General features: G+C 37.2%; 1 protein-coding gene across 1 annotated transcript in view; it reads left to right on the top strand.

Moving 5' to 3' along the window:
• Positions 1 to 26221, top strand: part of HDAC9 (histone deacetylase 9) — an 817093-nt gene that overhangs the window by 700139 nt on the left and 90733 nt on the right. Inside the window, exon 23 of the mRNA XM_036429233.2 lies at positions 1098 to 1216. Within this exon, the coding sequence (XP_036285126.2) occupies positions 1098 to 1216 (119 nt within the window). The remainder of the gene's footprint in view (positions 1 to 1097; positions 1217 to 26221) is intronic.

Here is a 26221-nt window from a genome sequence, read left to right as displayed (position 1 = left end):
ACATGAGGGCTAGACACCACCTAGACTTTTATTAGTATAGATAATAGTAGTGGACTTATGAAAAACATTTTATCCATCTAGGTAAATTTCAAATAAGTCGTTTTTTATTTTGTAACTTCACCTTCTGTTTACATGCAAAACATATAAACTATCGATCTGATATTATTAGAAATTTGCAAGTATAAAAAATTTAAAAATTATGTTACTACTCAAGAATAATTACTTTAATATTTGGTTTAGTTCTTTCTCCCAAACACAATAGATACGTTACTGCTTTTAAATTTCCTGGGCTCTTTAGTTTTCCCATTTCATTAAACTGTTTTGAAAATTTGAATTCTATGGATGGTCTGCATTCAGAAAATGTTTAGATTTTATAAAACCTAGTAGCATTCATCAGGCATTCTCTCTCAAACCCAGCACTGAGGAGAAAGGGACTAGGGGGGCCTGAGAAGGCAGAAGAGGTGAATGTGAAGGCTGAAGAAGTGGGGCCAGCAGGGCTGCTGTCATGGATGAGACTGCCACATGCCTGGTGTCTCTGACCTAGGACTACTTAACATTATGGTCTGGAATCTATTAAAAGAATTTCATGTTTTTACTTTGCAAGAGTCACCCCCTACCATGACAAGTATTTAAATTTTTTTTTTAGTTAATAAAGCAACATTTCCCCAAAAAAAAATTTATAGTTCAAATTTATACCAAGTTCTCATTAACTGGAGTAAGCCCCATTTCACTGATGCTTCAGCTTTCCTCCGTGAAACATTAGTCACTCCCCTGGAAGAAGCGGTGTTTTATAGGCAGGCAGTGGGATAAAACAGCCACAGATGTGCAAGATGGGCTTGAGAATGTACCTGCAAAGCAATTTTTTTTTTAATTTGAAGAAACAAAGATGAAAGAAAAAAAGACAAATTGGGATGCTAAAATAACCGATTCGGTTTTAAGAAAATGATAAACTTTTGATCCATTGCAAATAGCATTCTCCTTTCCCACTTTCTTTATTTTTGGGAAGTTCTTGAGATTGTGCCAAGTCTTTTTCACTGCAAAAATTTTAAAGGTATCCTCCATTCCCATGTGTAACTGGCTGCCTTTTTATTACGCAGGACTGTAGTGATGCCTGTGGCCAAAGAGTTTGATCCAGACATGGTCCTAGTTTCCGCTGGATTTGATGCCGTAGAAGGCCACGCCCCTCCTCTGGGGGGATACAAAGTGACAGCAAAATGTAAGTAGATCCTTTAGGGCTTCATGAAATGCTATGATGTAATAACATCTCTTAGGTCTTTAAAATAGCACCTTTTGCGTGTCTAATAAAGTTAGGTGAGACCTGAGACTGTTGAAAATGATTCAGATGGTGTTTACTGCTCTGTCAGATTCAGCTCTTTGTGGAAATTGGCCTTTAAGAAAAACAAAGTTAATTTGATTCCTTTGGTGGACTTGGGGGGACCATTCAGAACCTTTATGTTTTTCAGGAGTCCCGTGTTGCCATATAAAGGCAGAAGTGATAGAGCTTCTGTTTTAAATATGTTGAATGACCTAAAAGGTCATGAGTCTAGAAAAGCTACTGGACTTTTTACAATGAGAATAGAAGTAACTGTTTTTATTCCATTGTTCATGGAAGTTTAAAAAAAAAAAAGGCTATTTCCCAATAATGTTATGCTCTTTGGTTTTGAATTGAAAATGTGGTTTCCAGAGCTCACAAACTCTGTTCATGCCCATGGGCAATGCTCGGGGTCTTCTGTTGTGTTGTAAAGATTAAATGTTTGACTGTGTTTTTTAGCAACTAGCTACCAAATGAACAAATGAATTTTGTGTTTTGTTGTTTTTGATTGATGTGACAATGTAATTTGGCTAGAAAGAGTCTTTTTTGAAGAATTATTTCCTTGTTCTCTGAGTGAGAAAGCAAGACATATGCATAGTCCATGCATACAAATGTTTGCTCACACTCTGGATAGCTATTAAGAATAGAAGGGGAAAGAAAAATTACACAGAGAATAAGATCCATCGTTGTGGTTTTTTTAGTGGGTTGGGGGGGAAATGAAAACAAACAAATCAAATAACAATCCAAATAGTGTGAAGTGAGAGGGATGAATTTGGATAGAGCATGTTTAATTAATTGGACAGGAACGAAAGAACCAGCATCATGCCAACCTTTGTTTTCAGTTGGCATCTCATGTGAGAGAGTTTTCTACACTCTAATTGTTCCTGTAACATTGTTAGGTAGTAGCTATTTTTAAAGCCTATTCATTAGCCAGGGTTCTTAGTGCCTCATTGTCTATTGAAAACATACTAAAAGAAGCAACTCCACAAACACAGACAAAATATAATAATTTACAATTTTTGTACAGTTTAATAGAAAGGTGTTTAGTAAAATCAAATGCCTTTATAACCCTTTAATTTTATTTTTGGAATTCCACTCAAGCAGAAGTTAGTCTTTCCACTAGAGTTAAATCTCCTTTGAGTCAAGATTGGTGAATAGTTTAGTCTAAATAAAGGAAAATAAGAGCTTTTACCCCCAATTGAGGTAAACCCAAACAACAGAAATCACATGGAACAATGATGGAAATCCAGAAAAGGTGTTCCTTGTTATTAAATCCAAGAATATCCCTCAGAAGTGAGAAGTATCAGAGGAATATATGAATCTGGGTCTTTCTCCCTGCCAAGAAAGCAAGTGGTAGCAAGTCCACTTCTCATGACTAGCTAGAAGGAATTAGTCTTTTTGTTTGCTTGCTTGTTTGTTCATTACGGTTTTGTTGTTGCTGTTGTTGCCAAGTCTAGTTCAAATATCAAATGTCATCTTGGAAGGTAGAATACCAAGTAATAGCAGCGTGATTCCTTTTGGTCATAGACATAAAAAACATGTATTTTACTTCTTGTTACCCTCAGTACAGTGTATCAAGACCTTCCTTATGTTGTGTCTTTATCCATTTTGGAAACATTGATCATTGCTTTCTATGCCATGTTACGATTGTCAATAATCTCCCCACCCTCCCACCACTCCTTACCTAATTCTTCCCTTCTATGTTTTTTCTAGTCAACAGGCTATGTGCATCCTTACGAGGTGATATTTAGCTAAAAAACAAAAAACAGACATACATTTTAAGTGATTTAATAACTAGCCCTTTCATGAGAACCTGTAATTAATAAGGAAAAATATGCAATGAGGAGATGAAATCTTAGAACCCAAGGAGGTTGTAGTCAAGGTTATCTAAAAAGAGTTCACATATTTTATAGATGAGAAACCTAATTTATATTATCATCTGAAATATTGGGGGCAAAACCAAAGTTCTTATCCTGAATTTTTAGTTAGGTAAAATTGCATAAGTCTCTTACTGGATTTTTTCACTAAAGATAAAACGTTTCCTAAAATGCATGAGAATAGAGAAATTGGATGCACTGTAGAGAGGCCATTTTGGTGCTAAGACACTTAGCACAGTCTGTGATAGACACTAACTAGCCTTTTGATACTTAAAGAAAAAAACAACAGAGCATAACATCTGGGCAACTGTTTGTATATGTCATCTCCTGCAGGCCTGAGTTTGCCAGCTGTGTTTTCTAGAGATACTGACACATTAACTGGGAAGAAGTTAGCCTTACTGGATAACTGTATCCTTATTCCCCAAATAGCTCACTCTGGGTCTCTTTGTTCAATTTCTAGCACCTAGCAGATGCATTTATATTTCTTTGGTCTGAAAGTTCTGCACAGACCATTAATGTCGGGCCTTCATTCTCCCATGCCAGAAGCCATCTTCCCAAAATGAGACTAGAAATGGGCTTAACTTAAAATTAGGTGGAAATTATAGAAGCAAATTCCTCTTCTAATGTTTTCCCATTCTGATATAAACCTCTTCCTTGTCCCAAGTAGAATATTCAAGGACTTTAAAGAGTGGTTTTGTGATCATGGCAGAGATGCTAAAATGTTATTGTCTTAGAACATTAAATATTTTTTTAAATATATATATATTTTTATTGAATTTTTACAGAGAGGAAGGGAGAGAGATGGAGAGCTAGAAACACCGATGAGAGAGAATCATCGATCAGCTGCCTCCTGCACACCCCCTACTGGGGATGTGCCCACAACCAATGTACATGCCCTCGACCGGAATTAACTTGGGACCTTTCAATCCGCAGGCCGACACTCATCCACTGAGCCAAACTGGTTTCAGCAGAACATTAAATATTTTTAAATAATTTTGTTTGATATTCAGAAAGGAAAGGATAAATGAGTCAAAACAACTAGTGGTTTTGTTTTTAAACATCTAATTAGCTACCTAATATTGTTTTTAAAGAATTGGTTGAGACTATGACAGAAATTTCAGCCCAAATATAGTGGTGGTTTAACTAGTACTATTTTTATTGGCTAGTATAATTTTTTTTCTTTCTTTTCTCATTTCTTTGCATATTAACTGTTTTCTTTGAAACTAAAACAAAAATATTCAGGTTTTTTTTTTCTAATAAAGTTTAAATACATTATCTGAATTAAATGTTTGAAATAATAGGTGTTCTTGCCATTAACCACCAGGATGCAGGCTCAAGCTGAAAGGAATAAGTCTCTTTGTGTCCTACCATAAGCCCCATCTCAAAATTTACCTTGAAGTTACCAGTTTCTCTTTTAAAATACTCTCATTTCCATCTGATTACCTTCCAGTTACAGTTTAAGAAGGTTGGCATGACAACTGAGTGCCATGTTCAAACAAAAAAATTGCATAAAATTGATTCACCATATTGCAGCACCCCCTGGCTTTACTGTGTTGTCATCATTGAAAAATATAATAAAGGTTTTTTAGTTCAAATTTATTTTACAAAAAATATATATTTTCTTCCTTTTCAACACACTTACATATTCTGCACTTTTATTGGCTTCAGGTAGTGAATTTATATGTGCAAATTGTTTTTATCATGTGAATAAATATTTTCATTTCTTTGAAATAAGCAAAAGTCACTGTAAGGTGACAGCAACATCTGATCACAAAAATGTTTCTTTAATAAACATGAAGTAGTTTACAGTTCTTGAGATAGAAACCATTTCCCTCAGCAAATGCACAAGTGGGGTTTTGACCAAGAATAGCTGCTAATAGTTGCGGAAAATATCAAATAACACATCTTAGAGTCTTGCATTAGCATCTCCTCCTTGATAGAATGGTTTATCCTCTTTAGTGATCCTCTTCTTCCCTTCATCCCTGTGAGTGTCTGACTGGGAGAGAGCACCATTGTGGGGCAGATACATGTACAAATGAATTCCTACTTAGCTGCAAGTTACTAGTACTCCTAGTAACACAAATTCCTATGTTAGCCAATCCTCTGAAAATAAATCCCTAAAAAGTTTAAGTGCTAAACCAGTCAACAAATAAGTGCCAAGAAATAAACCTTGTTAAACAAAGGAAGCTATGCTGGTCTGTTTCAGCTGCTAATGATGGATGGATGTACTAACAAACTTCATTATTTCTACCATTTAGAACTGGCAACAGCTAGGTACTTTTATTATATTTACTCCAAGTCTTCTGTTTACAAAAGAAATAAAAATCACTGCCTCTAAGTCCTTCTCCTCCTAAACAATGTCACAATTTGTGTTTTTTTCCAGTACACACACACACACACACACACACACGCACACGCACACGCACCACACACACACACACACACACACACACACACACATCATGCAGTATTAAATTTATTTTTGAGAGTGTGGTTTCAAATTTTCCAAATGTAGCACAAGGTACGTATTAAATTATTTATTCTGTACATATAGTTTATGGAACTTGTTTGTTTTGTTTTTAATATCTCTGTTTTGACATACACTCAGAAATATTAATATATCCTTCTACTTTCTCTATATTAGGCCATTATGGATGGATACTATTAGGTATTTTATCTGTCCGCCTATTAATGGATCGTTGTTTCCGGGTTTCACCATTATAAATGATGTTGAAGTGAACATCACTTCACAGGTTTTTTTCTTGCCTGAGTGTTACCTCCTGCTGGCTGTTTAAGTCAGGTTGGGCTTCTGCTTCTCTTCCAGTATGTAGCCAATAGAAGGGAGGTAGCTAAAGAAGGAAGGAATGCCTCTATCTTCCTTAACTACTCCTCGAACTATAGCTCCTATACCTTGTCTCTCACAAACATAATCACCCACACCTCAAATCTTTCCTTTGCACTTGACCATTTTATGCTCTGCAAATCACACCCCTTCTTTCCCATTAAAATTGTCAGAGAACATTTTGTTTGTACTAATTAATATTCTTCTGGTCTAATCCAAACATTAAGAGGGGAAATAGGCTAGAAATCATGTGACAAGTAGATTAAAAATTGTTATTTTAAGGCGTCTTCAATGATACTTTGGGCATTACACTTAAATTAAAAAGATGACTTTCTACTCAAAGCCAATTTGATTGGCTACCATCAGTGACTATGGAGGGCACTATGCCCTGATGTGAACGCAGTCTAATAAACCAGTAGACAGTGACAGTCCTGGCATGGGCTCTTGCCATGACAACAGGAATGCCACTCAACCTCTTAAAGATTGTTTTCTTGACCTTAAATATATTTTTATTGATTTTAGAGAAGAAGGGAGAGGGAGACAGATAGAAACATCAAGGATGAGAGAGAATCATTTATCAACTGCCTCCTGTACACCAATCAATGATTCTGGGGACTGAGCCTGCAACCAGGGCATATGCCTGGACTGGGAATCTAATGGTGACCACCTGGTTCATAGGTTGACATTCAACCTCCCTGAGCCATGCTGGCCGGGTGAGTTTTTAACTACTGTAGAAGTATATTCTAAAATGAAGAAAATAAGAGGAACATTCTCTCAACAATAAATTACTTACCTGAATGAAATTTTCCAAGTCAAAAGTGTCAGCAGAGCTTTCCAAATATAGGTGAGAACGTACCAGTTCGCAGATCATACTTGCTCTTTGTCATGGAGCATTCTACAGAAGAACCAGTCAGGGACTTAGTCTCTGGCTCAAAATTTTCACATACCTGCTTTGTTCTACTCAGAAGCAAGAAGGAGGCCCCCTGCAAAAACAGGAGGAAGTGGATTTTCAGGACATTTATATTTATAAACATAAATATGTCTATGCAGCATAGTTACCTTGTGTACATCTAATGTCCAACATAAAGAAGCAGCATAGCTGCTTAAGGGGGGAAATGTGAGCATCTAAAAAAATAACAAAGCTTAGATTTGGGAATGATTTGATTTTGAAATGACAGCCAAAAGATGTATTCAATGAGCGCTCCACATTTTACTGGTACCCTACCTTCATTTTCTCCCTCAATTGCCTGTTTCCTTACACCACATGACAACTCAGGTACCAAATTGTAGAAGAATATTTTCCATCTGCCTTGCTTGGTTACTGATGTCATGAAACAATCCTTAGGCTACGATGACTACTTAACTTTGAAGAGCAAAATTACTATAACTGAACCCTAACTGGGGCCAGATCAACATTGCTTTTGAAAAGAAAATACATAAGCAGTGTTTGCCCTGAGGGAGGATGCCAGCTGCAACAGGAGAGCACAATGTGTCCTGAATTTCACTGATGCTAAAAGGCACTTTCCCCTATTTTTACAAGTCTGAATTGTAAGGGATGCCTCTTACATTTGATGACATTCTATTGTTGGATTAGCTATGCTCTTTTTATTTTTATAATGGTATATTAAAAATTACCATAGTTATTTTGTGCTGTATTTGATGATACCTTAGATTTAAAGAAATACAGTAATTTACTTTTTGAAGTATTGTTTTAAAAATGCCAGTCAAAAACAGTAACTAAAATTGTAGCTTAGATTTCCATTTTCTATTTTTTTCTAAGGCTTGCAATGACTTAATGGAATCTTAAGAAAGTAAAAACTAAAATAACAATTTAAACAAACAAACAAACAAACAAAACATCACCAGGGAGAGATTTTAGATAGTGGAGTCCCCCTTAATGTGCATTTGCTATTAGCTCAGACAAAAATTGTACTTCCTTGGCTGAAATCTCCATGACAATAGTTTCTGACTCTTTATTGAGATGATCTCACTAACTAAAATAATTGGTTTGCAATTTTACAAATCAAACAAAAAAAGGCGGGGGAGAGGAGTCAGGCAAATAATTTATTAAATTGTTAGAGGCTCAGTGCACAAAATTTATAAATTCATCCATGGGTAGGGTCTATAGGCTTGGCTGGAGATTAGGGCTGATCTATGGGGTGGCCAGTGGGGCAATTGAGGCCCCTGCTCACACCCACCTTGCCTGGTGCCACCTGCTTGCCAGCCTTGCCTGTCCCCCGCCCCCCCCACCACTGATGATTGCCATCCGTGGGGCAAAGGGCAGGGCAATAGGGGCCCCTGGTTGCACCTGCCTTGGCCTCGTGCTGCCCACTCACCTGCACCACCATCCTGCAGCAGTCCTGCTGCCAGCGCTGCATCACCAACACCTGCCATGTTTCACACTGCCCCCCAGTGGTCAGTGCACATCTAACAGTGGAAATCCTGCCCATGGGGACAATTTTCATATTAGCCTTTTATTATATAGGATAGGTCAGTGCATTAATAAGCACATTGACTATAGCTGTGTGACTAAGAATCATCTTTGAGCGTATGTGTGGCTGATGAAGTTATCAAGAAAATATAGGGAATGAATGGATACTGTCCATTTACAGGACATTTTTCTTATTCTGTTCTTATGGGCTGGAGAGTCACTATGGTATAGCACAGTGGTTTTCAAACCAGCAGTCATCAGCATCACCTGGGGGCCTCACTGGGCCCCACTCCTAGAATGTATGATTTCTTAGGTCTGGAGTTGGGCCTGTAATTTGCATTTCTATGTTCCCAGGTGATGCTGTTATTCCTGGTCTAGGGACCAAGCTTTAAGAACCACTGGACTAGTTACAGAGAGAAAAGACACAGGATCTAGAGTTAGTTGGTCTGCAGTTTGGCTCTAATTGGCTACAAACTCTCTTTTCTGTGTCATAACAGTCTTGTTCCTCAAAGAGAAATGATATAAATTATATCTGTTTTGGCTAAATATGAGGCTATTGTGAGAATAGAGTGGGATAATAAACTTGAAAAAAATGATTTTCCAATGTGTGACACTCTTATTATGTCAATAACATTGTACCCATTAAATTTGGGAATGCTATTATTTTCATACACATAAGCTGGGTTTAGAATTCATATGTCAAAACACTTTTGCTAACTCATGTAGAAATAAATGCTAAAATATTTAGTTGTTTTGAAATGTTTAGCATATTTAAAGATATTTCAAAACCTCTAAATATTTTATTGAGATATAAATTGACATATAGCATATTTTAGGTGTGCAACATGGCATTTTAATATTTGTACATATTGTGAAATGATTACCACAATAAGTCTAGTTAACAGTCATCACCACACATAGTTACAGACATATTTTTCTTGAGATGAGAATTTTGAGATTTACTCTCTTAGCAACTTTCAAATGTATAATTAACTATAGTCACCATGGTGTACATTACATCCAGGACTTCCTTTATAATTGGAAGTTTGTACCTTTCTATCACCTTTACCCATTTTTGCCTACCCTTCCACCTCTGCCTCCAGCAGTGACCAATCTGTTCTCTGTATCTATAAATTTGTGTTTGTTGTTGTTGCTTTTATAGGGAGACGCTGGAATCTCACATATCTCTTCCTCTCCCTGACTCCTTTCTAATAGAACCTCCAGACTTGTCCCAGGTGATATGGGGCTCATGGTCACAATTAAGTCGCCACGAATTGCAATGATGGTATTACCACCAGGTCTATGGTTGCAGAGAACTATTGATAATAAGACTTTTTTTTTTTTTTTGCCCAATATATTTTCCCAGGTCATTTCAGACCAAGGATAATTTCCCCTTAACTCTTTGCCCAAGCAACATTATACGAGTACCTTAGTTACTTGCCAGAATACCATGAGCTCTGCCATATCCTTTGGAAGAAAGAACCGTAGAAATGAGCTTTCTCTTGATCTCAGAGTGGGATGCTTTTGCCATCAAACAATATGAAAACAGACAAGACAGATGTATAATTTTCTTACAATTTGTTTTTAAAATGCAAGACTTTTCTCAAATAAGTGTCCTCATTCCATCATCTCTCACGTTTACCTATCTCCAAATCTCAGTACCAGCTTGTTCCATAAGAAATTGTATGGAACTAAACAGGTTATAAACTCATAATTATCTCTCCTTATCTTTTCTTCAAAATTTTAGTGTGGAATTCTTCAATCTAATCAAGTCACCTGTACAAACGATTGTTTATTTTAATTAAGGAAATGAAACAAATGCTTAAGATTATGAAAATGCATGTGGTAAAGTTCTGCTTTGATTACTGCATATTTTTCTAATGTTCATTTTTTTTCAAGAATGACATGTTTAGTCATATAATAGTGTAATCTATAGGTAAAGGTCTGCTCTTCTTTTTTTCTGTGATTTGGTTCATTCTTCTTCAAAGTGGGAAAAGTATCTATTTCAGAAATTACTTTACCAAATCATTAACTATCTCTGGCCGATCACCCCTATGCTTAATATTTTCTTCTTTCAAGTGCACTTTGCCCCTCTTACTTCACATGCCCTCTCTCCACTCTCCATCTCACCATTATCCTCCTCCATTCTTCCCTTTGCTCACCATGCTCTGGCCTGCAACCTCTGTGCTAGCCCCACCCCAATCATCCTCCACCCCCTTTCCCAGTTTCTCTTGGCTAAAACTATGCTATTATGCACTGTAAATGGTTATATATCCAGGGGCTAAAACCACCTCACTCATTGTCCAGGCTCAGAAAGTATTTTTTGTTGTTGTTGTTTTACTTTCCATTATTGAATGATTTTCTCTTTTAAAAATCAAGTGACCTAATTTAAAATATATTTAAGTTCTATATAGTTCATCCATTTTTCCCCCTTTTATTTGAAAAGTTTGGTGCCTGGGTGTATATGAAAGATGTTTTTGTAAGTCCCTGTTGTACTATATTTGTTGCTATGCAGGGAGGGGTTGGGGAGACAATATCCATTTTGCCAAATAGTTATGTTTAGGTGGTAGTTCAAAGAAGCAGGCTGTGGAAGGTAACGTTCTAGGTTCAACAGTTGGCTCTGTCTGTGTGTGTGTGTGTGTGTATGTGTGTGTGTGTGACCTTGAGCAACTTATTTTACCTTAGTGGGACTGAATTTTCTCAAACACAAATAGGACTATTTCATAGGTTTGTGAAGATTAAATAAGACAGTCCATTTTTCAACCCAAAGAGTGACATTCAGTAATAAGCACTCAACAGAGTTCGCCAATGTTAGATAGTCTGAAGTTGTTCATGTGCCCGGAAAGAGCTCTGGATTATAACAGATGTAATGTGTGCGGAGCATATCGCTCTGACTGGAGTTGAGCAGCTCGAGATCTGCCTGGATAATAACATGTAGCTGTCTAGCTTTTAAACGCTTTAAAATAATTTTCAGAGGAAAACTGTAATAATGAGCACTGTTAACAAAAGGCATGCACCCATAGATTTTGGGAGATCACTTATGTCAATGGAAGGAATCTCCCAGACTTCTGCTTACCAGGGAGGCAGTCTAGCTAGCCAAGCTCATACACAGACTAATAACATAGTAGCATAGCTAATGACATTTGGAAAAATAGCAGAATTTTTCATTTATAAGCCTTTCCATAAACATCTGAAAGATTTTCATATATAGAAAAAAAAATAGACTGTTCATGTCATTTAAGATAAAAACAAGGAATAAGACAAAGCGAACATTTCTATTGGTGACAGGGAATATATCACGTCTATTTTTCAAAAGCAGATTTTTAACACTATAAACTAAGGAAACGTGCTACAGTATAAAGTATGAAATAATGTTTATTTTGGAACAGCCTATGGACATTATATTTGCTACTACTGTGATATAAAATTTTGAGTAAGACAGTAATTATTAGGAGGCCAAAAGGGTAGTTGGAGCTAGTGATGACAAAAGAAAGGTAAGTCCAGAGAGACCAGATCTCAAGGCCAAGGTAGTATACTGAGGATTTATTTTATTTTTTTTTTTTGGCTGGCCCTTACTTAACTTGAACTTGAACAGTGCAGAATATTTTGACAAGTCTGTCTGATCTGGGTTTCATAGCAAATATTTCCGAGTGTGTTACGTGCCAGTGAATTTACTCCCACTCCTGGCAACCCTGTGAATGAAGGATGCCCACGATGTTCCGTCCTCCACAGCCCTGCCTAGCTCCTGTACACTCATGCTGTGCCTTCTTCATGGAGTCATCCATCTCACAGTTGGTCTCCCACTCTCCCTGCAGCCTTTTGTTTTCCCCAGCATCATTGTATTTTCTGAAGAGCCCAGCCTTCTTCTGGTGATGCGCCCACTGTAGGACAGCATGTCTGTGCGCTATATAAAATCCCGTCAGCTCATTTAGCATCACTTATCTCAGACTCAAAAAGAGTCGCCAGCTCTCTTCATTTATTTGCAGTTTTCTGGATCTACTATAAACAGTTTTTCTCAGATGTTGTTATTTCTAGTCAGAGATTTCTTCCCACAGCACTGCCCTTATGCACAATATTTCCTTCCTGTTTTAGTGCAATTATCTCAATTAGGAACACATCAGAGTCCTAAAAATTACTTTATTGTCCAAGTAGCCAGCAGAGGGAATCATTTATTAAATGTACCCAATTTCAGTAACTGACAGGCACATGAGGTGCCTAAAGAAAACAGAGGGGTGTCAGACTACTTGGGATGGCTCCAGGAAGGTTGTCTACATTGAGAGCCACATTTCACTAAGGATTGTGATGGTTATTGAAACTTTGCCTGTTGTTTCACTCAGTAGTCTCAGGGGGACTATTTGGCACTAGGGTGCAAAATGAGATCAGCAATTAAAAAAAGACACCACTGCAGGCACTTGAAGAGTAAGGCATTGAGTACCAGACTAAATAACTACTGAGTGCCAGGCTATCGTAATAGCTCAAGGTGGTGTGAGAGTCCTGCTGGCTTTGCCTTGCCAGTGTGCCTGCTGCTGTGACTCATTGCATGACTGTCTCCAGAGGTGGGGTGCGGGTGTTGGGCAAGAAGAGAGTTAATTGTAATCAACTCTTATTCCCAATGGAATGGATCACCAAAAGGTTTTGAAGTCTGGTCATCTAGAAACTAAACACCCTTACACTGGCCACAGCTTTCTCTCTAGGGGAGCCCTGGAGCCGCCTTCCACACAGAACAGAGACACTGGTTTTCTCACAGGCTGACAGAGGTATATGTGAATGAACCTTCCCCCCAATGTGGGAAGGAGAGCACTCCCAGGTGATCTGTTTGATGTATCCAAGCTATGCTAACTAAAAGGATACCCACTAACCAAATGCTGTAATTTAAATTTAAATGAATTAAACTGTATATTTCAAGGGCTCACTAGTCATGCATAGCTGACAGCTACTACATTGGACAGTACTGATATAGAACATTTGCATCACAGCAGAAAGTTTGTTTTGGAGAGCATTTCCCAGTGGTTAGTGGCTAAACAAAATAAATAACATAGTACATTAGGGATGGATATGCTATGAATAAAATTAAAGCGGAGAAAAGGTCAGGTTATGCTGGAAGAAGTGAGATGTGCAAATTTAGAGAGGTTGATCAGAGATGGCCTCACTCACAAATGACATCTGCACGAAGACCAGAAGGTGATGGTGAATCTAGCTGTGAGACTACCATAGGGAACAGCATTCTATGTATGAGAACAGACAGGGCAGAGGCCCCGAGGCAAAGGTTCCTTGGAATGCTCAAGGAATAAGGATGCAGTATTACTGAAGCTGAGGGATCAAGGAAGAAGGAAGGTGGAAATGGTAGAGTGGTTATATTATAATTTGTTATAAAAGTACGTGAATTGGATTTGCTGACACTCTAGATCTGGAGTTAGAGAAGGGTGGAGTAAAGGATAAAGGATAACTCCAAAGTTTAGAGTCTGGACACCAGGTAAGAAGGAGTTGATATTGAAGTGGGGAAAGTTGTGGAAGCAGGCTTGAGATGATTGTAAGGTGTTCAACTCTGTATATGTTACATATGAAATGTTTCTTAAACACCTGAGTGAACCTTTCCAGAAGGCAATGGGATGCAGATGTTTTTAGTTCAGAGTAGAAGTCGGAGCTAAAGGTATAAATATAGTTATTATCAGCATGCAGGTGGTGGTTAAAGTTATGGCCTCAGATGAAGTCACCGGTGGGGCAAGTATAGTTAGAGAACAGATCTGAAGGCTAAGACTTGGGATCCGCCAACAATGTGACATCAGAGCCATGAGGAGGAGTCAGAGCAGGAGCTGCTGATTTTCACTAGCAGAGCGTGGTGTCCTGGAACTCAGCTGAAGTCAGTGGTTCAAAGAGGAGAGCACAATCAGCTATATCAAATGTTGATGGGTTAAGTTAGATAAGAACGGGCTGCTAAATTCAATGTCACAGAGGTGACTGTTGAGCGGTTTGATGAGGTAAAAGCCAATGAGGGGTTTGATGAAGTAAAAGCCTAATTAGAGGAAAGAATTTCAGTAGAGAAATTGAAGACTTGATGCATACACTACTCATCTTGTGAGGAATGGAATTTTGTTTGGGTGGGGATCAGATAAATGGATCAGTAGGTGGAGAAAGGAGAGTGAGTACTTTTAAAAAATATTAGTAAAATCACAACATATCTGGTACAAAGCCAAAAACTGATGCTGTTGAAGAGAGAGAATGGAATTAATTTCTGAAGAAGTTTCCTTGTACTTATGAAGGAAATGTGACCCCATGCATATATGGAAGGTTGAGACTTAAGAACATGGACAGTTTATACATGGTAACAGTAGGAAAAGCAGAGCACATGGGACCAGATGCTGGCAGGTATGTGAATGTAGCAATAGGAGATTTATAAAGTGTGCTTCTGATTGACTTCTTCCTCAGTGAAATAGGAACCAAGGTCATCACTGAGAATGAGAATAGGAAGGAAAAATTGGAGGTTTGAAAACCAAAGAGAAGATATGATATAATTAGTTAAGAGAGTGGAAAAGGGAATCTATTAGAGAAGATGGCATGAAGCAACGATACAGACCCACGTAAGTTTCACTTCAAAGTTAACTCATTCATTTTGGCCAGCCATGTTGGCCAAAATTGTTTAAACAGGGTTGAATTAGAGATATAGAGGCAAAGAAGCACTTATGTGATACACTGTGGATTTTAAACTAGTTAAAGGAGGGAAGTGAGAACATGAGGAATATAAAGGAAATGAAAAATTGAAGGATCAATGAGTTTCTGATGTCTAAATTATTGCAGTTGTAGTAGTAGTGCAGTAAACTGGAAAGATAGGAGATGGTGCCATGGGAGAATTCTTGGAGTTGATATTATGGAAGGGTTCTGATTAAAGGAACAAGAGCGTAATCATAAAAGTGAGTCACTAAATCCTATTCTAAAGATCAATTCACAAAGGGCGTTACTTCAAATTTATATTGGGCTGTTGTATACTCTGACTTGCAGTATTATCTCTTTATTAGAGGCCTGGTGCACAAAAATTCATGCATGGGGTGGAAGTGTGTCTCTGAACCAAGCCTGCACCCTCTCCAATATGAGATCCCTTGGAGGATGTCCAACTGCCTGTTTAGGCCCAATCCTACTGGTAGGATCAGTCCAAAACGGGCAGTCAAACATCCATCTCACAATCCAAGACTGCTGGCTCCCAACTGCTCTCCTGCCTTCCTTCCTGATTGCCCCTAACCACTTTTGTCTGCTAGCCTGATCATCCCCTAACCACTCCTCTGCCAAACTGATTGCCCCTTACTACCCTCTCCTGCAGGTCTGGGTCCCCCCCCACACTCCCAACTTCCCTTCCCTGCAGGCCAGGTTTCGCTCAACTTCCCTCCTCTGCTGACCTGGTCATTCCTAACTGCCCTTCTCTGCTGTTCAACTTATGGCAGCTATCTTGTGTCCACATGGGGGCAGGATCTTTGACCACATGGGGTCAGCCATCTTGTGTGTTGGAGTGATGGTCAATCTGCATATTACTCTTTTATTAGATAGGATGAACAACATTTGTGATAGATACAATCAGTTGATGCTTAAGTTTAAAAATAAAAAAGAAGGGTTGCATATTCCCCTCAGCATTAGAGAGATCTCTTTGGTCACTCTCTTGTGAAGCTAGACAGTGCATTGCTGGGGTTGCATTTGATCAGAAGTTTAAGCTTCTTGTTCTGCCCAGTTTCCAAAGTGTTTCTTGTATAGAGACTCAGAATGCAAGCCCAGTAACAATGATTATGCTTAGCCTCTTTCTTTATGAATATATTTCTAAGAGAGGGGAATGTCAGTGTCCTGGATATGGATTCTGGACTACTTCACTCCACAACCATAAAGAAACAATCATTTGTATAATCAGGGAAACTGAGAGAAAGCAAAACAAAACAAAACAAAACAAACAAACAAACAAACAAAACAGCAGGTACATGTTTTCTTTAATGCAAAAGAGAAAAGTCAGGAAGATACATTTCTTAATATGTAGGAAATTCTAATTATTTGTGAAAGAAGGAAATATTTGATGAGATACAGTTGATACTTACGTTTATATTTTATTTCCTATTGGAGTGTTATTTATGTTTTCAAAAAGACAAATAAATATTTATTTCAGACCAAAATGTGGAAACATTTATGCCTACTGGTTTGAAGATTTATTGGCAGTCAATAGAAAAGAAAAAAAAAAAAAGAAAGTAAGCAATTGCTTTACTTAAGACCCAAGAAAAAAAAAGTGTACATTTTCTAAAAAGGCTTTGATAAAACACTCAATTTGGTCTGGAAGGATTCTGTCACCATTTCCTTTAAAAGTATAAGGTAGAACCTTATCTTCATTAAGTGCCACTGAATGTCTGGCACCACATAACTAACCAGAGAATTGGTAGCTTAGGGTCCAGGGATGCCTCAAGTTCAAAGGGAATAGAGACATCCTGTTTGGTGTTGTATTTCACTCATGCTGTTAAAACTGCCCAGACCCCCTTAAATGTTTCTTTTTTTTTTTTTTTTTTTTTTTTTTTCATTCTTGAGCATGATCTTCTTTGTTCCTTGAGAAATAACACAAAGCATAATAAAAGCCAATGTCAGAGCAAATAATTTTCATAATGTGTCACAAGATTTTATTTTTAGTATAAAGGTCTTCTTTCCTTTTATACAAATAATTTTTTTAATGATGTTGAAAACGGGTCATGCGCCACTCCTGAGGACCTGTGACTTGTTAGAAAAGAACGAACAGCTTTGGAGTTACCAATTCTGACCCAACACCTTAAAAGTGCAGATTCTATTATTGAAACTTTAGTACAAAGAAAGTCTATTGAGAAACAATGAAGGTAGATGAATTAAGCTCTAACTTTTCCTGTGAGGGAAATTCATTCTCAATTCCTAAGACCATAAACATGAACAAAGTAAATTAAGGTGTTTTAAATTACCTTTGCATTCAACAACATTCTAAAAGATTTAGTAATGTGTTCATTCACTCCAGAAAATTCACATGCTAGTTTTTTAATAGAAAATCATGACCTGTAACTTTCTTGAATGTCTCAAAGCTTATTTTCATTAACATTTACTAATTTTAAATTTTAAATTGTGGAAAAAATGCTGACAGAACAAGTCTGGTCTGACTTATGTTTTCAGAAATGGCTTGTGATATTTTTCTACATATTAATTTGTAGCATAGGGTGATAAATAAATTAAAAAATATAAATTTTGTACATGAGAAGTATCTTGAAACTTTGATGCCATTTGGGGGAAAATTAATTAGGTCTCTCAAATTATTATTTATTGAATAATTTCTGAAACTTAATGCTCAAAGACAAAAATTCATGGTATGTCAAAACTGTAGGACTTTACATATTTTCCTTTGTTTTCTAAGGGAAAAAATATATGAATAGATAAATGTTACAGAACTCTTTTAATCGAGCGATATAACTCTCACAAATTGTTTAAAGGAAGCTGTATAAGGGCTTCTGTACCCTTCATTTGCAGAATATCAAATGATCAAAGTTGTAGGTCACATTCAATTTGACCAGGTTCTATTAGAGATAGTCTGGTTAAACTACTTGATTTGGCAACTAAAAAAATTGAATGCTGGGCTATAATTCTACTTTCAATATTTTAAAAATTACTTTCCAGCCCTACCAGTTTTGCTCAGTGGATCAGCCTGTGTATTAAAGGGTCCCCGGCTCCATTTCGGTCAAGAGCATGTACCTAGTTGTAGGCTCCTCCCCCGCCCAGACCCTGGTTGGGGCTCCTGCAGGAGGCAACCAATCCACGTGTTTCTCTTGCATCAATGTTTCTCTCTGTCTTCCCCTCTCTCTTCACTCTCCCTAAAACCAGTGGAAAAATATCCTCAGGTGAGGATTAACAAAAAAATAAAATAAAATTATTTTCTGTTTTAAAATTTCATTTGGCATTGGCCTGTTTTAGGCTTGATCCTTGAGAGAATCAACCAGTGAATGTATAAATAAGTGGAACAGCAAATTGATGTCTCTCCCTCTCCCTCTCCCTCTCTCCCTCTCTCCCCCCCAAAAATAAATAAATAAATAAATAAATAAATAAATAAAAATGTTTTAAAATTTTATTAGCGATTTGTTACATATGTTAAATGGGTATAATTAGATTTTAATACTGATTATAAAACAAGTTTTATTTTTTTCCCATCCAAATATCCTTAAAAAAAGTTTAGACATTGTCCCCATTCCAGCTGAGAGCCTTTGCCACCACTGCACAATGGCATGAATCTGATGCTATTAAAAGTCTATGTTCATGTGTGGTCTTTCTAGATCGCTGCTTTTTTACTGTGCTTCTTAAAATGTTTCCTATGAACATCTGAATTTCTTCAGGAGTAAAGAAGGATAATAATACTGTGTAAATCGTATACATAAAGAAATTAGCAAAACATTTTATACATTTAAAGAAATCATCTTTTCTAGATAATGAACTTATACATTGCTACAGTATTCACAAAGCACTATTTTAGACATTTCTTGCTAAAACTAATTCTTTTTCTTTTAATCCTCACTCGAGGATACATTTGTTGATTTTAGATTATTTTAGAGAAAGGAGAGGAGAGGAGAGGAGAGGAGAGGAGAGGAGAGGAGAGGAGAGGAGAGGAGAGGAGAGGAGAGGAGAGGAGAGGAGAGGAGAGGAGAGGAGAGGAGAGGAGAGAGGAGAGGAGAGGGAGAAAGATGGGAAAGAGACATTCATTGGTTGCCTCCTGTAAGTGCCCTGACCTGGGATTGAAACTGCAAACTACATCTATGCCCTGTCCTGGAATCAAACTCTCAACCTTTTGGTGTATGGGAAGATGCTCCAACCAGCTGAGCCAGGGAAAATTCTAATTATTGAATCATTTGTTAATCATTTATTTCATTATTGAGTCTTTAAAATACAATAAATATTCCTGCTCTATTAAGAGAGACATGTATACAATTTAGCCTTTGAGAACATAGATGAAGAATTAAATCAGTTTACCTGATTGAGGAAAGACATTGCTGACAAGGTAGAAAGTAGACATAAAATGTTGAATGGTATTCAGCCAAATGGAGCAGACAGCCAAAGAAATTTCACATAAATGGAAAAAAAATTCTCAAAGTACATTGTGTTTTCATGAAAATGATGAGTGGCCTCAGGTAGATAGTAGAGTATATGATGGAGAGTGATTAAGAGAATGCATTATCTCTAAGGGAGTTTCCTGTAAACACAAAACACAGTGAGATTTTACTCATCAGTATTGAGGATACAGCATCTTTTTTTATGGGTTACAAGATCACAAAAAGGCTGGGTGCCTCTATGTATGTACGTATGCATATAAATAAATAAATCTTATTTAGCACTGGCTGGGTAGCTCAGTTTGTTAGAGCATCATCCTGATATGTCAAGGTTACAGGTTCGATCCTTGGTCAAGGGACATACAAGAATCAACCAAGTAAATTGTATAAATAAGTGGAACAGCAAATTATTCTCTCTCTCTCTCTCTCTCTCTCTCTCTCTCTCTCTCTCTCTCTCTCTCTCTCTCACACACACACACACACACACACACACACACACACACACACACACAACACACACCAAGCATATGTTTGTACCTAACTACCTATTTTATCTCTTCATCCACCCATCTGTTATCCTGCTACCTATGTGGAATTCACTTTCACAGTATTTAAATGTAAAAAGACACTAACACTTTTTCCTGGCTAAAAAAAAGTAATTCTGATTTAGTTAATTGGTGTGAAAAAGAGGACTGGTGTTTATTTTTATTGATTTCAGAGAGGAAGGGAAAGGGAGAGAGAGATGGAAACATCAGTGATGAAATAGAATCACTGATCAGCTGCCTCCTGCATCCCCCACACTGAGGTTGGAGCCCATAACCCAGGCATGTGTCCTGACTTGGGAATGGAACCGTGACCTCCTGGTTCATAGACTGACATTCAACCACTGAGCCACGCTGGCCAAGCAAAAGGACTAGTTTTGCCAAATCCATCGAATGGTAGACATTTTCCACAAATCAAAAAATGCTGGATCAAGAGATTCACTATTTTAAAGCACTTTTATAATATGTTTAAAATATATCCTTTAAAATACTAACTCATAAAAACTTTTAGACAGCCCTTTAAAATATGCAAGACACTGTGTAGGTTTTTTTTTTTAAATTCTATTAAGATTATATTATCAAACAAGTATGTAGGTTGCTGAGTTAGAAAATTATTTTATAGGGAATGTTTCCAAAGTATGGACTTCAGTTTTGGAATTTCCACTAAGTTAACTGTTATTAATGGGAAATCCTGTTTTAATCTTAGGATATATTTGCTCTGGTTTCACTAATTGAAAACATAACCTTTGGATGAGTTATAGACTGTTCTCTCTCAGAATCAAAATGCTAATTTGGTGTCCCATCAATAGAGGGCGCTTGCCTTGTTGTGTTTGAATGTTTGGACTGAGCTCTTATGTGGTAAATAGCAATCAGTATGATGAGTTAATTCTGCCCCAGTGTTAGCACTGGCATCACTTTTTCTGAAAATTACTCTTCCTACAGCTGAACATAAACTTGATCTCTTCTTTTTCATCATCTTTACTGAGATTCATGAAGAATCTGACAGCCTAGGCTAGGTTCCATGAAATATATTGATATGGGAAGACTGTTATCTACTAGCAGCAAGATTTAGTTACCTTTGTATTAATTAAATATGTCACATTTTAAAATTGTATAGACTCCAGAAAATTAAAAATTTCAATTATTTCAATCCAAAATTAAAATAAATAGTATTTTAATTATTCTTTTAGAAGACACAGTGGCCAACTTAATTTACAAAATAATATGATTGCAATGGTTTAATAATATTTAAAATCAATGTAATAGTTTTGAATTATTCAATATAAATACTGTCATCTATCAAGTAGTGTAGTTAAAGGCAAATATCACATTAATTTTACCAATTGTTAATAAGTTAGATACTCTCCATAACTTGGCATATAAAATTTTTATATTGGGTTTTAAAATATTAACCAAAAAAATCAAGTTTCTGTGTTTTATTTTCAGATCTCTGAAACTGAGGATATATTGTGTGTTTTCTGAAATGAAATATTATTTGAAACAGTTGGTAGAAAGTACATACAACTATTCAAGAGGAATCCACTCTATATGAATCTAAAAGTTTTTCTTATTTAAAAAAAGAATGGTTCACACAGTACACTCAAAGGAAACAAAGAATTCCAACAGCACAGTATAGCATTCCAGTGGATTTATTTTCCCCTGCCCAAAGGATATATGAGTTTTATGAATACATAAAATTTTAAGTCTACAAAGGACAACTTACCCCCCCAACACACACACACACACACACACACACACACACACGCACGCACACATGCGCGCGTGCTAACATGGAGGCGCCTTTATACCTACATATACTATCATTATTTAGAGAGGCTGAGGTAAGTACTAGTAAACTTCAAATATGTATCCTCAGGGCTGGGAAAGCTCTGCAGTACTGACACCAATCAGCATGAAATGTACTTGATCCTGGGATGGTGTGAAAATTATGAGCAGATTCAAGAACAGATGGCCCCTATTCACCCCATGTGGCTAAACACACAAATGCCAACCTCAGAGACGCCTTACCTTTGCCCTGTCTGTCCCTTCTAGGCTGGTTCTGTTATATTAAGAGTTATTGCCTTCTTGGCCCTCCCTGCAATCAGCTTTTGAAGTCCATGGCCAAGAAGTCAGTGTGAGACACCATTATGAGAGAGGTGTTTGCTTAAAGATATAGTCTTAACAAGATCCCCTGAACCTCCTGATAGTCTAGCAGGGAACCACAAACTCTAGCCAAGATCTTCTAATCCCCCGAGGATTCAGGACTGCCCACCATAAAAACATAATGGGCTGTTTATCTGAGCAGCCAGGAGATAACATCTTAAAGTTACAATCTGGGTTACAGACGGGTGACATGAAGCAGTAGACATTCAAATACCTCCCTAGCCCTGGGAAAAACAGCATGTGTGCAACCCGGCATGTAGATACCACTGGACACTCCTTTCTCATGCTAATGAGAGTCACCATTTTCCCAACATTTCTCTGTTAAATAAATTAAATGCACTTGGGAAGAAATGGACGGGCCCCGGCCCTTACTCTATTTGCACGCTTTATACTATTTTTGAAGTTTGGGACTATGTTAGGAAATATTCCCACTGGCACAATCAGGCGAATTTTTGTGGCACATTTGACTCTTTTCAAAGATTGCTTCAATTCTGTAACATCAATCATGATTGTCTAATAAAATACTACAGAGATTCCCAAAAAGATGCTTTATTCCCAGGGCTCCCATACTGCAACAGATCTGACACTCATTATTGTGTGTGTCTGTGTGTGTGTGTGTGTGTGTGTGTGTCATACATTTTCTCCTGTGATTCTTTGATTCTCTGCTGGGGGGAAATTTAAACCTTTCAAAGTTAAAAAATCCTCCAAAGGCCTGCTATTTGTCTGCAATGCTGACATTAGGAAAAAAGTAAAGCTACACTTGATATTTAAATTATGTCTATTGAACACACAACATAGTAGAGATTCTGCAACCATTTGTCTCTGGTGAGCCTGTTTGTTATTATCAGTCAGCTGGGAGAATGCTGTGCCTGTAGGGGATTTTTCCCCTCCAAATAAATGAATCTCTGTAATTATGGAAAGTGATCAAATTAACTACTTATTTGCTAGACTTCTCCTCATTGGACATTGTGGGTATTTTAGCATATATAAATATCACCATTAACTGCTTATGTTGCAAACAACTTGGTGCATTTTAACCATTTCCTAAACACTCAGTAGGATTGTTTTCATAATCAAGCCTGTTCAATCATAACAATGGGCTCCATAGTTCAATCTCTATGTTTAATGTAATCTTTTAATCCTCAGACTGGCATATATACTTCCAAACTACAGTATTTAACAAGCAGCTTTCTTTTTCAGTTTTCCTGAGCCCTGTCGCTTAATGAAGACTGAAAAGGCAAATGTCTGCCCTCCTTGGGAATGTGAAGCAATGCTGCTTTCTCTTACAACTTGAAAAGATTTTATTGGCTTTAAGAATTTGTTTAATCAAATCCTAGCGAAGGACCTTCTCACTCCTGGGGCTCCTTAGTAAAATATGGATTAGGGCAAAGCCCTCTAATGTGTCCTTCGGAGAGTCATCACGGTGAGATCCGTGGAGGGGTGGAGGGAAGTGAACAGTCTCCAGAAAACAGCTCTTAGCCAAAAAGAAGGAGAAAAATGAGGCTTTGGCAGGGAAATCTCCCTGTGTTTAAAACAAAACTATGAAAGGAAAGTATGTCAGTAAAAAATATTTCCCCAAAGGTTCGTTTGGAATAGAATTTTCTATATAATGAAGATAAAGCACTTTTTGAGAACCCCCTCTAACCATATTTCATTCCTAATAGAATTGCCTCAGAGCAACTGAAGCAATTGATGGAGGCAGGGGGAAACACTTGATTGAATAAGCTGTATCATTGAGATAAATAAAAACATACTTACCTCCGTTAGACATCTTGTTGGATTTCCCAGAATATCATTATTTTCCTACAGAATTAAATTAGCATACAGACTAAAGAGGAACACTTTACATGTTACTACCCAAGGACTAGAAAGTGTTAGGGAAAAGAAATTTCACACTGTGAGGGCAGCATTTCTTTCCCCTAAATATATAAGCTTTCTGAATCCAGGGCTCCCACTGATCTCATTCCTGAGAGTGTTTTCTAACAAGTGTAATTATCTACAGGAAGAGCACTTATTTGGATATGCTATTACATTGCTAACAGTTGAACAAAACAAATTGTGTAGAGATACCCCCTGCCTTGTAAGAAAGGGAAGTCTGAAATAGTAAAGTGTTATACAAAGTTATTCAGGGGGAAATTAACAAATATATTTAGCCATGTGCTTGCCTGAGCTTTTTGCAAACAATTTACATGTTCAGGCCAGAGTATAAATTTATTGATCACAGCAGGAGAAAGGAATGCTTTGGAGAGTGATGCAAATTTCAGCTTGGTTGTTAAATATAGCGAGGGCTGTGGAGCTCAGCAAACCTGGATTTGGGTACCGACTAGGGTTTTTGTAAGCTACATGACTTTAGGCTAGTTGTTAACTTCCCTACACTTGTTTTCTCGTTTATAAAACAGAAATAACAAGTATTCTTTACTCATAGTTCATGTAAAATACTTGCATGGTGCCTAAGGAATAGTAAGTGTTAGACCAAAATTAATTTATCAGTAATAATCCTCTCAAGCTTTAACCCATTTTCATCTTCTTGACTTCTTTGTTACCTATTCTTCTTGGCACTCTTCCAAATAGACCTTTGGTAGAATTTCCTCTGTTCCACTGAGGACACCATAGATTCATCTGTTTAACTTCCTTACTTCTCTCTTTTACCATTATCTCACAGAATGCCAGTATTTGACCATAAAAATTCAAAGTGAGTTTTCATATCCATGAAAAAAAAAAGTTAACAGTTTTCTTGTCCTACTTGCCAGCTATTTACTCTGTCTTCAGTCATCTTTCCGCCAACTACTCTCATATGTCTTCCTACATCTTATAGTAAATTGGAGCTTCTATTCTGCTCTAAAGGTCTCCTCTCCCTTTCATTGTCAGTCACCATTAGTCAAGAATGTACCATTTGGCTCACTCTGACTTGGGATCTTTGTAGTTCAGCGTGCTGTTCCCTCTCTCTATTTTATAAATCTGGAGTCACTTTAATGTTTCAAGTGGAATTGGAGCCAGATACCTCATATTCTGCTCACCTCCACATGACCTTTACACAACTGGCAAAGGATCTAGAATAAGAACAGCGCTGGCTACATGATTCTGCTGAATGTCTGAAGCTGCAATACTCATAATTACAATAGGCACAATTCCTATCTTTCCAAAAACACCCAACAATTGGAACAAGTACAAGCTTTAAAATACCTTGAATCAAAAACATGATTCCCCCTGTTTCTTTTAAATAAAGATTTTTTAATTTTTTTTTAACTTTAGTAAGTAGTAGAAATTACTTAAATACTAAGGTTTATTTTCTATTTCAAAAATCCATACAATGTGAGTAGGAGATAATTAGAAAAGACACATTGCTCTTCACACTCCCAATACATTAGAAAAGGAGAAGCAGCCAGTAGAGCTAACAAGTCACATAACTCAGTGTGGCTGTGGTGGGCAGGGCACCATGCTGTCACTGCAATGATAAAGAGTGACTAGCATACGGTGCGGTCTTAGACATTATATTAATTCGCTAGGGCTGCTATAACAAAGTACCACAGGCTTACACAACAGAAGCTTATTTCCTGCTAGTTCTGGAAGCCAGAAGTCCAAGATTGAGGCATCGGCAGGATTAATTTCCTTGGATGCCTCTTTATTTGGCTTGATGATGCATTTCCCTCTCTTGTAAGGATACCTGTCATATTAGATTAAAGCCATACCTAATAGCATCATTTTAATTTGATCACCTTTTTAAGGATCATATCTTTAACTATGGATGGTTTCATTCAGCATGTGAATTTTGGGGGGGGGGGGGGGGGGAAACACAGTTCAGCCCATAGTAGCTCTCAATAGAGATTAAGGTCCCTTTGGAAGAATAAAATCTATATCTCAGGAATGAAATTGCTCTCGGATTTACAAAAGATTTCACTGGTCTATTTTTCTAAATCAAAGTTGAGTTGGCTCTGAATTTCCTACTGCTGCATTCTCAACATAAGTCAATGAAGAGTCCTCTAATCAC

Source organism: Pipistrellus kuhlii, unplaced genomic scaffold (genome assembly GCF_014108245.1).
Source record: "Pipistrellus kuhlii isolate mPipKuh1 unplaced genomic scaffold, mPipKuh1.p scaffold_m20_p_10, whole genome shotgun sequence".
Classification (NCBI taxonomy): Eukaryota; Metazoa; Chordata; class Mammalia; order Chiroptera; family Vespertilionidae; genus Pipistrellus; species Pipistrellus kuhlii.
Note: the sequence above shows the minus strand (reverse complement) of the source record. Positions and strands in the feature narration are given on the sequence as shown.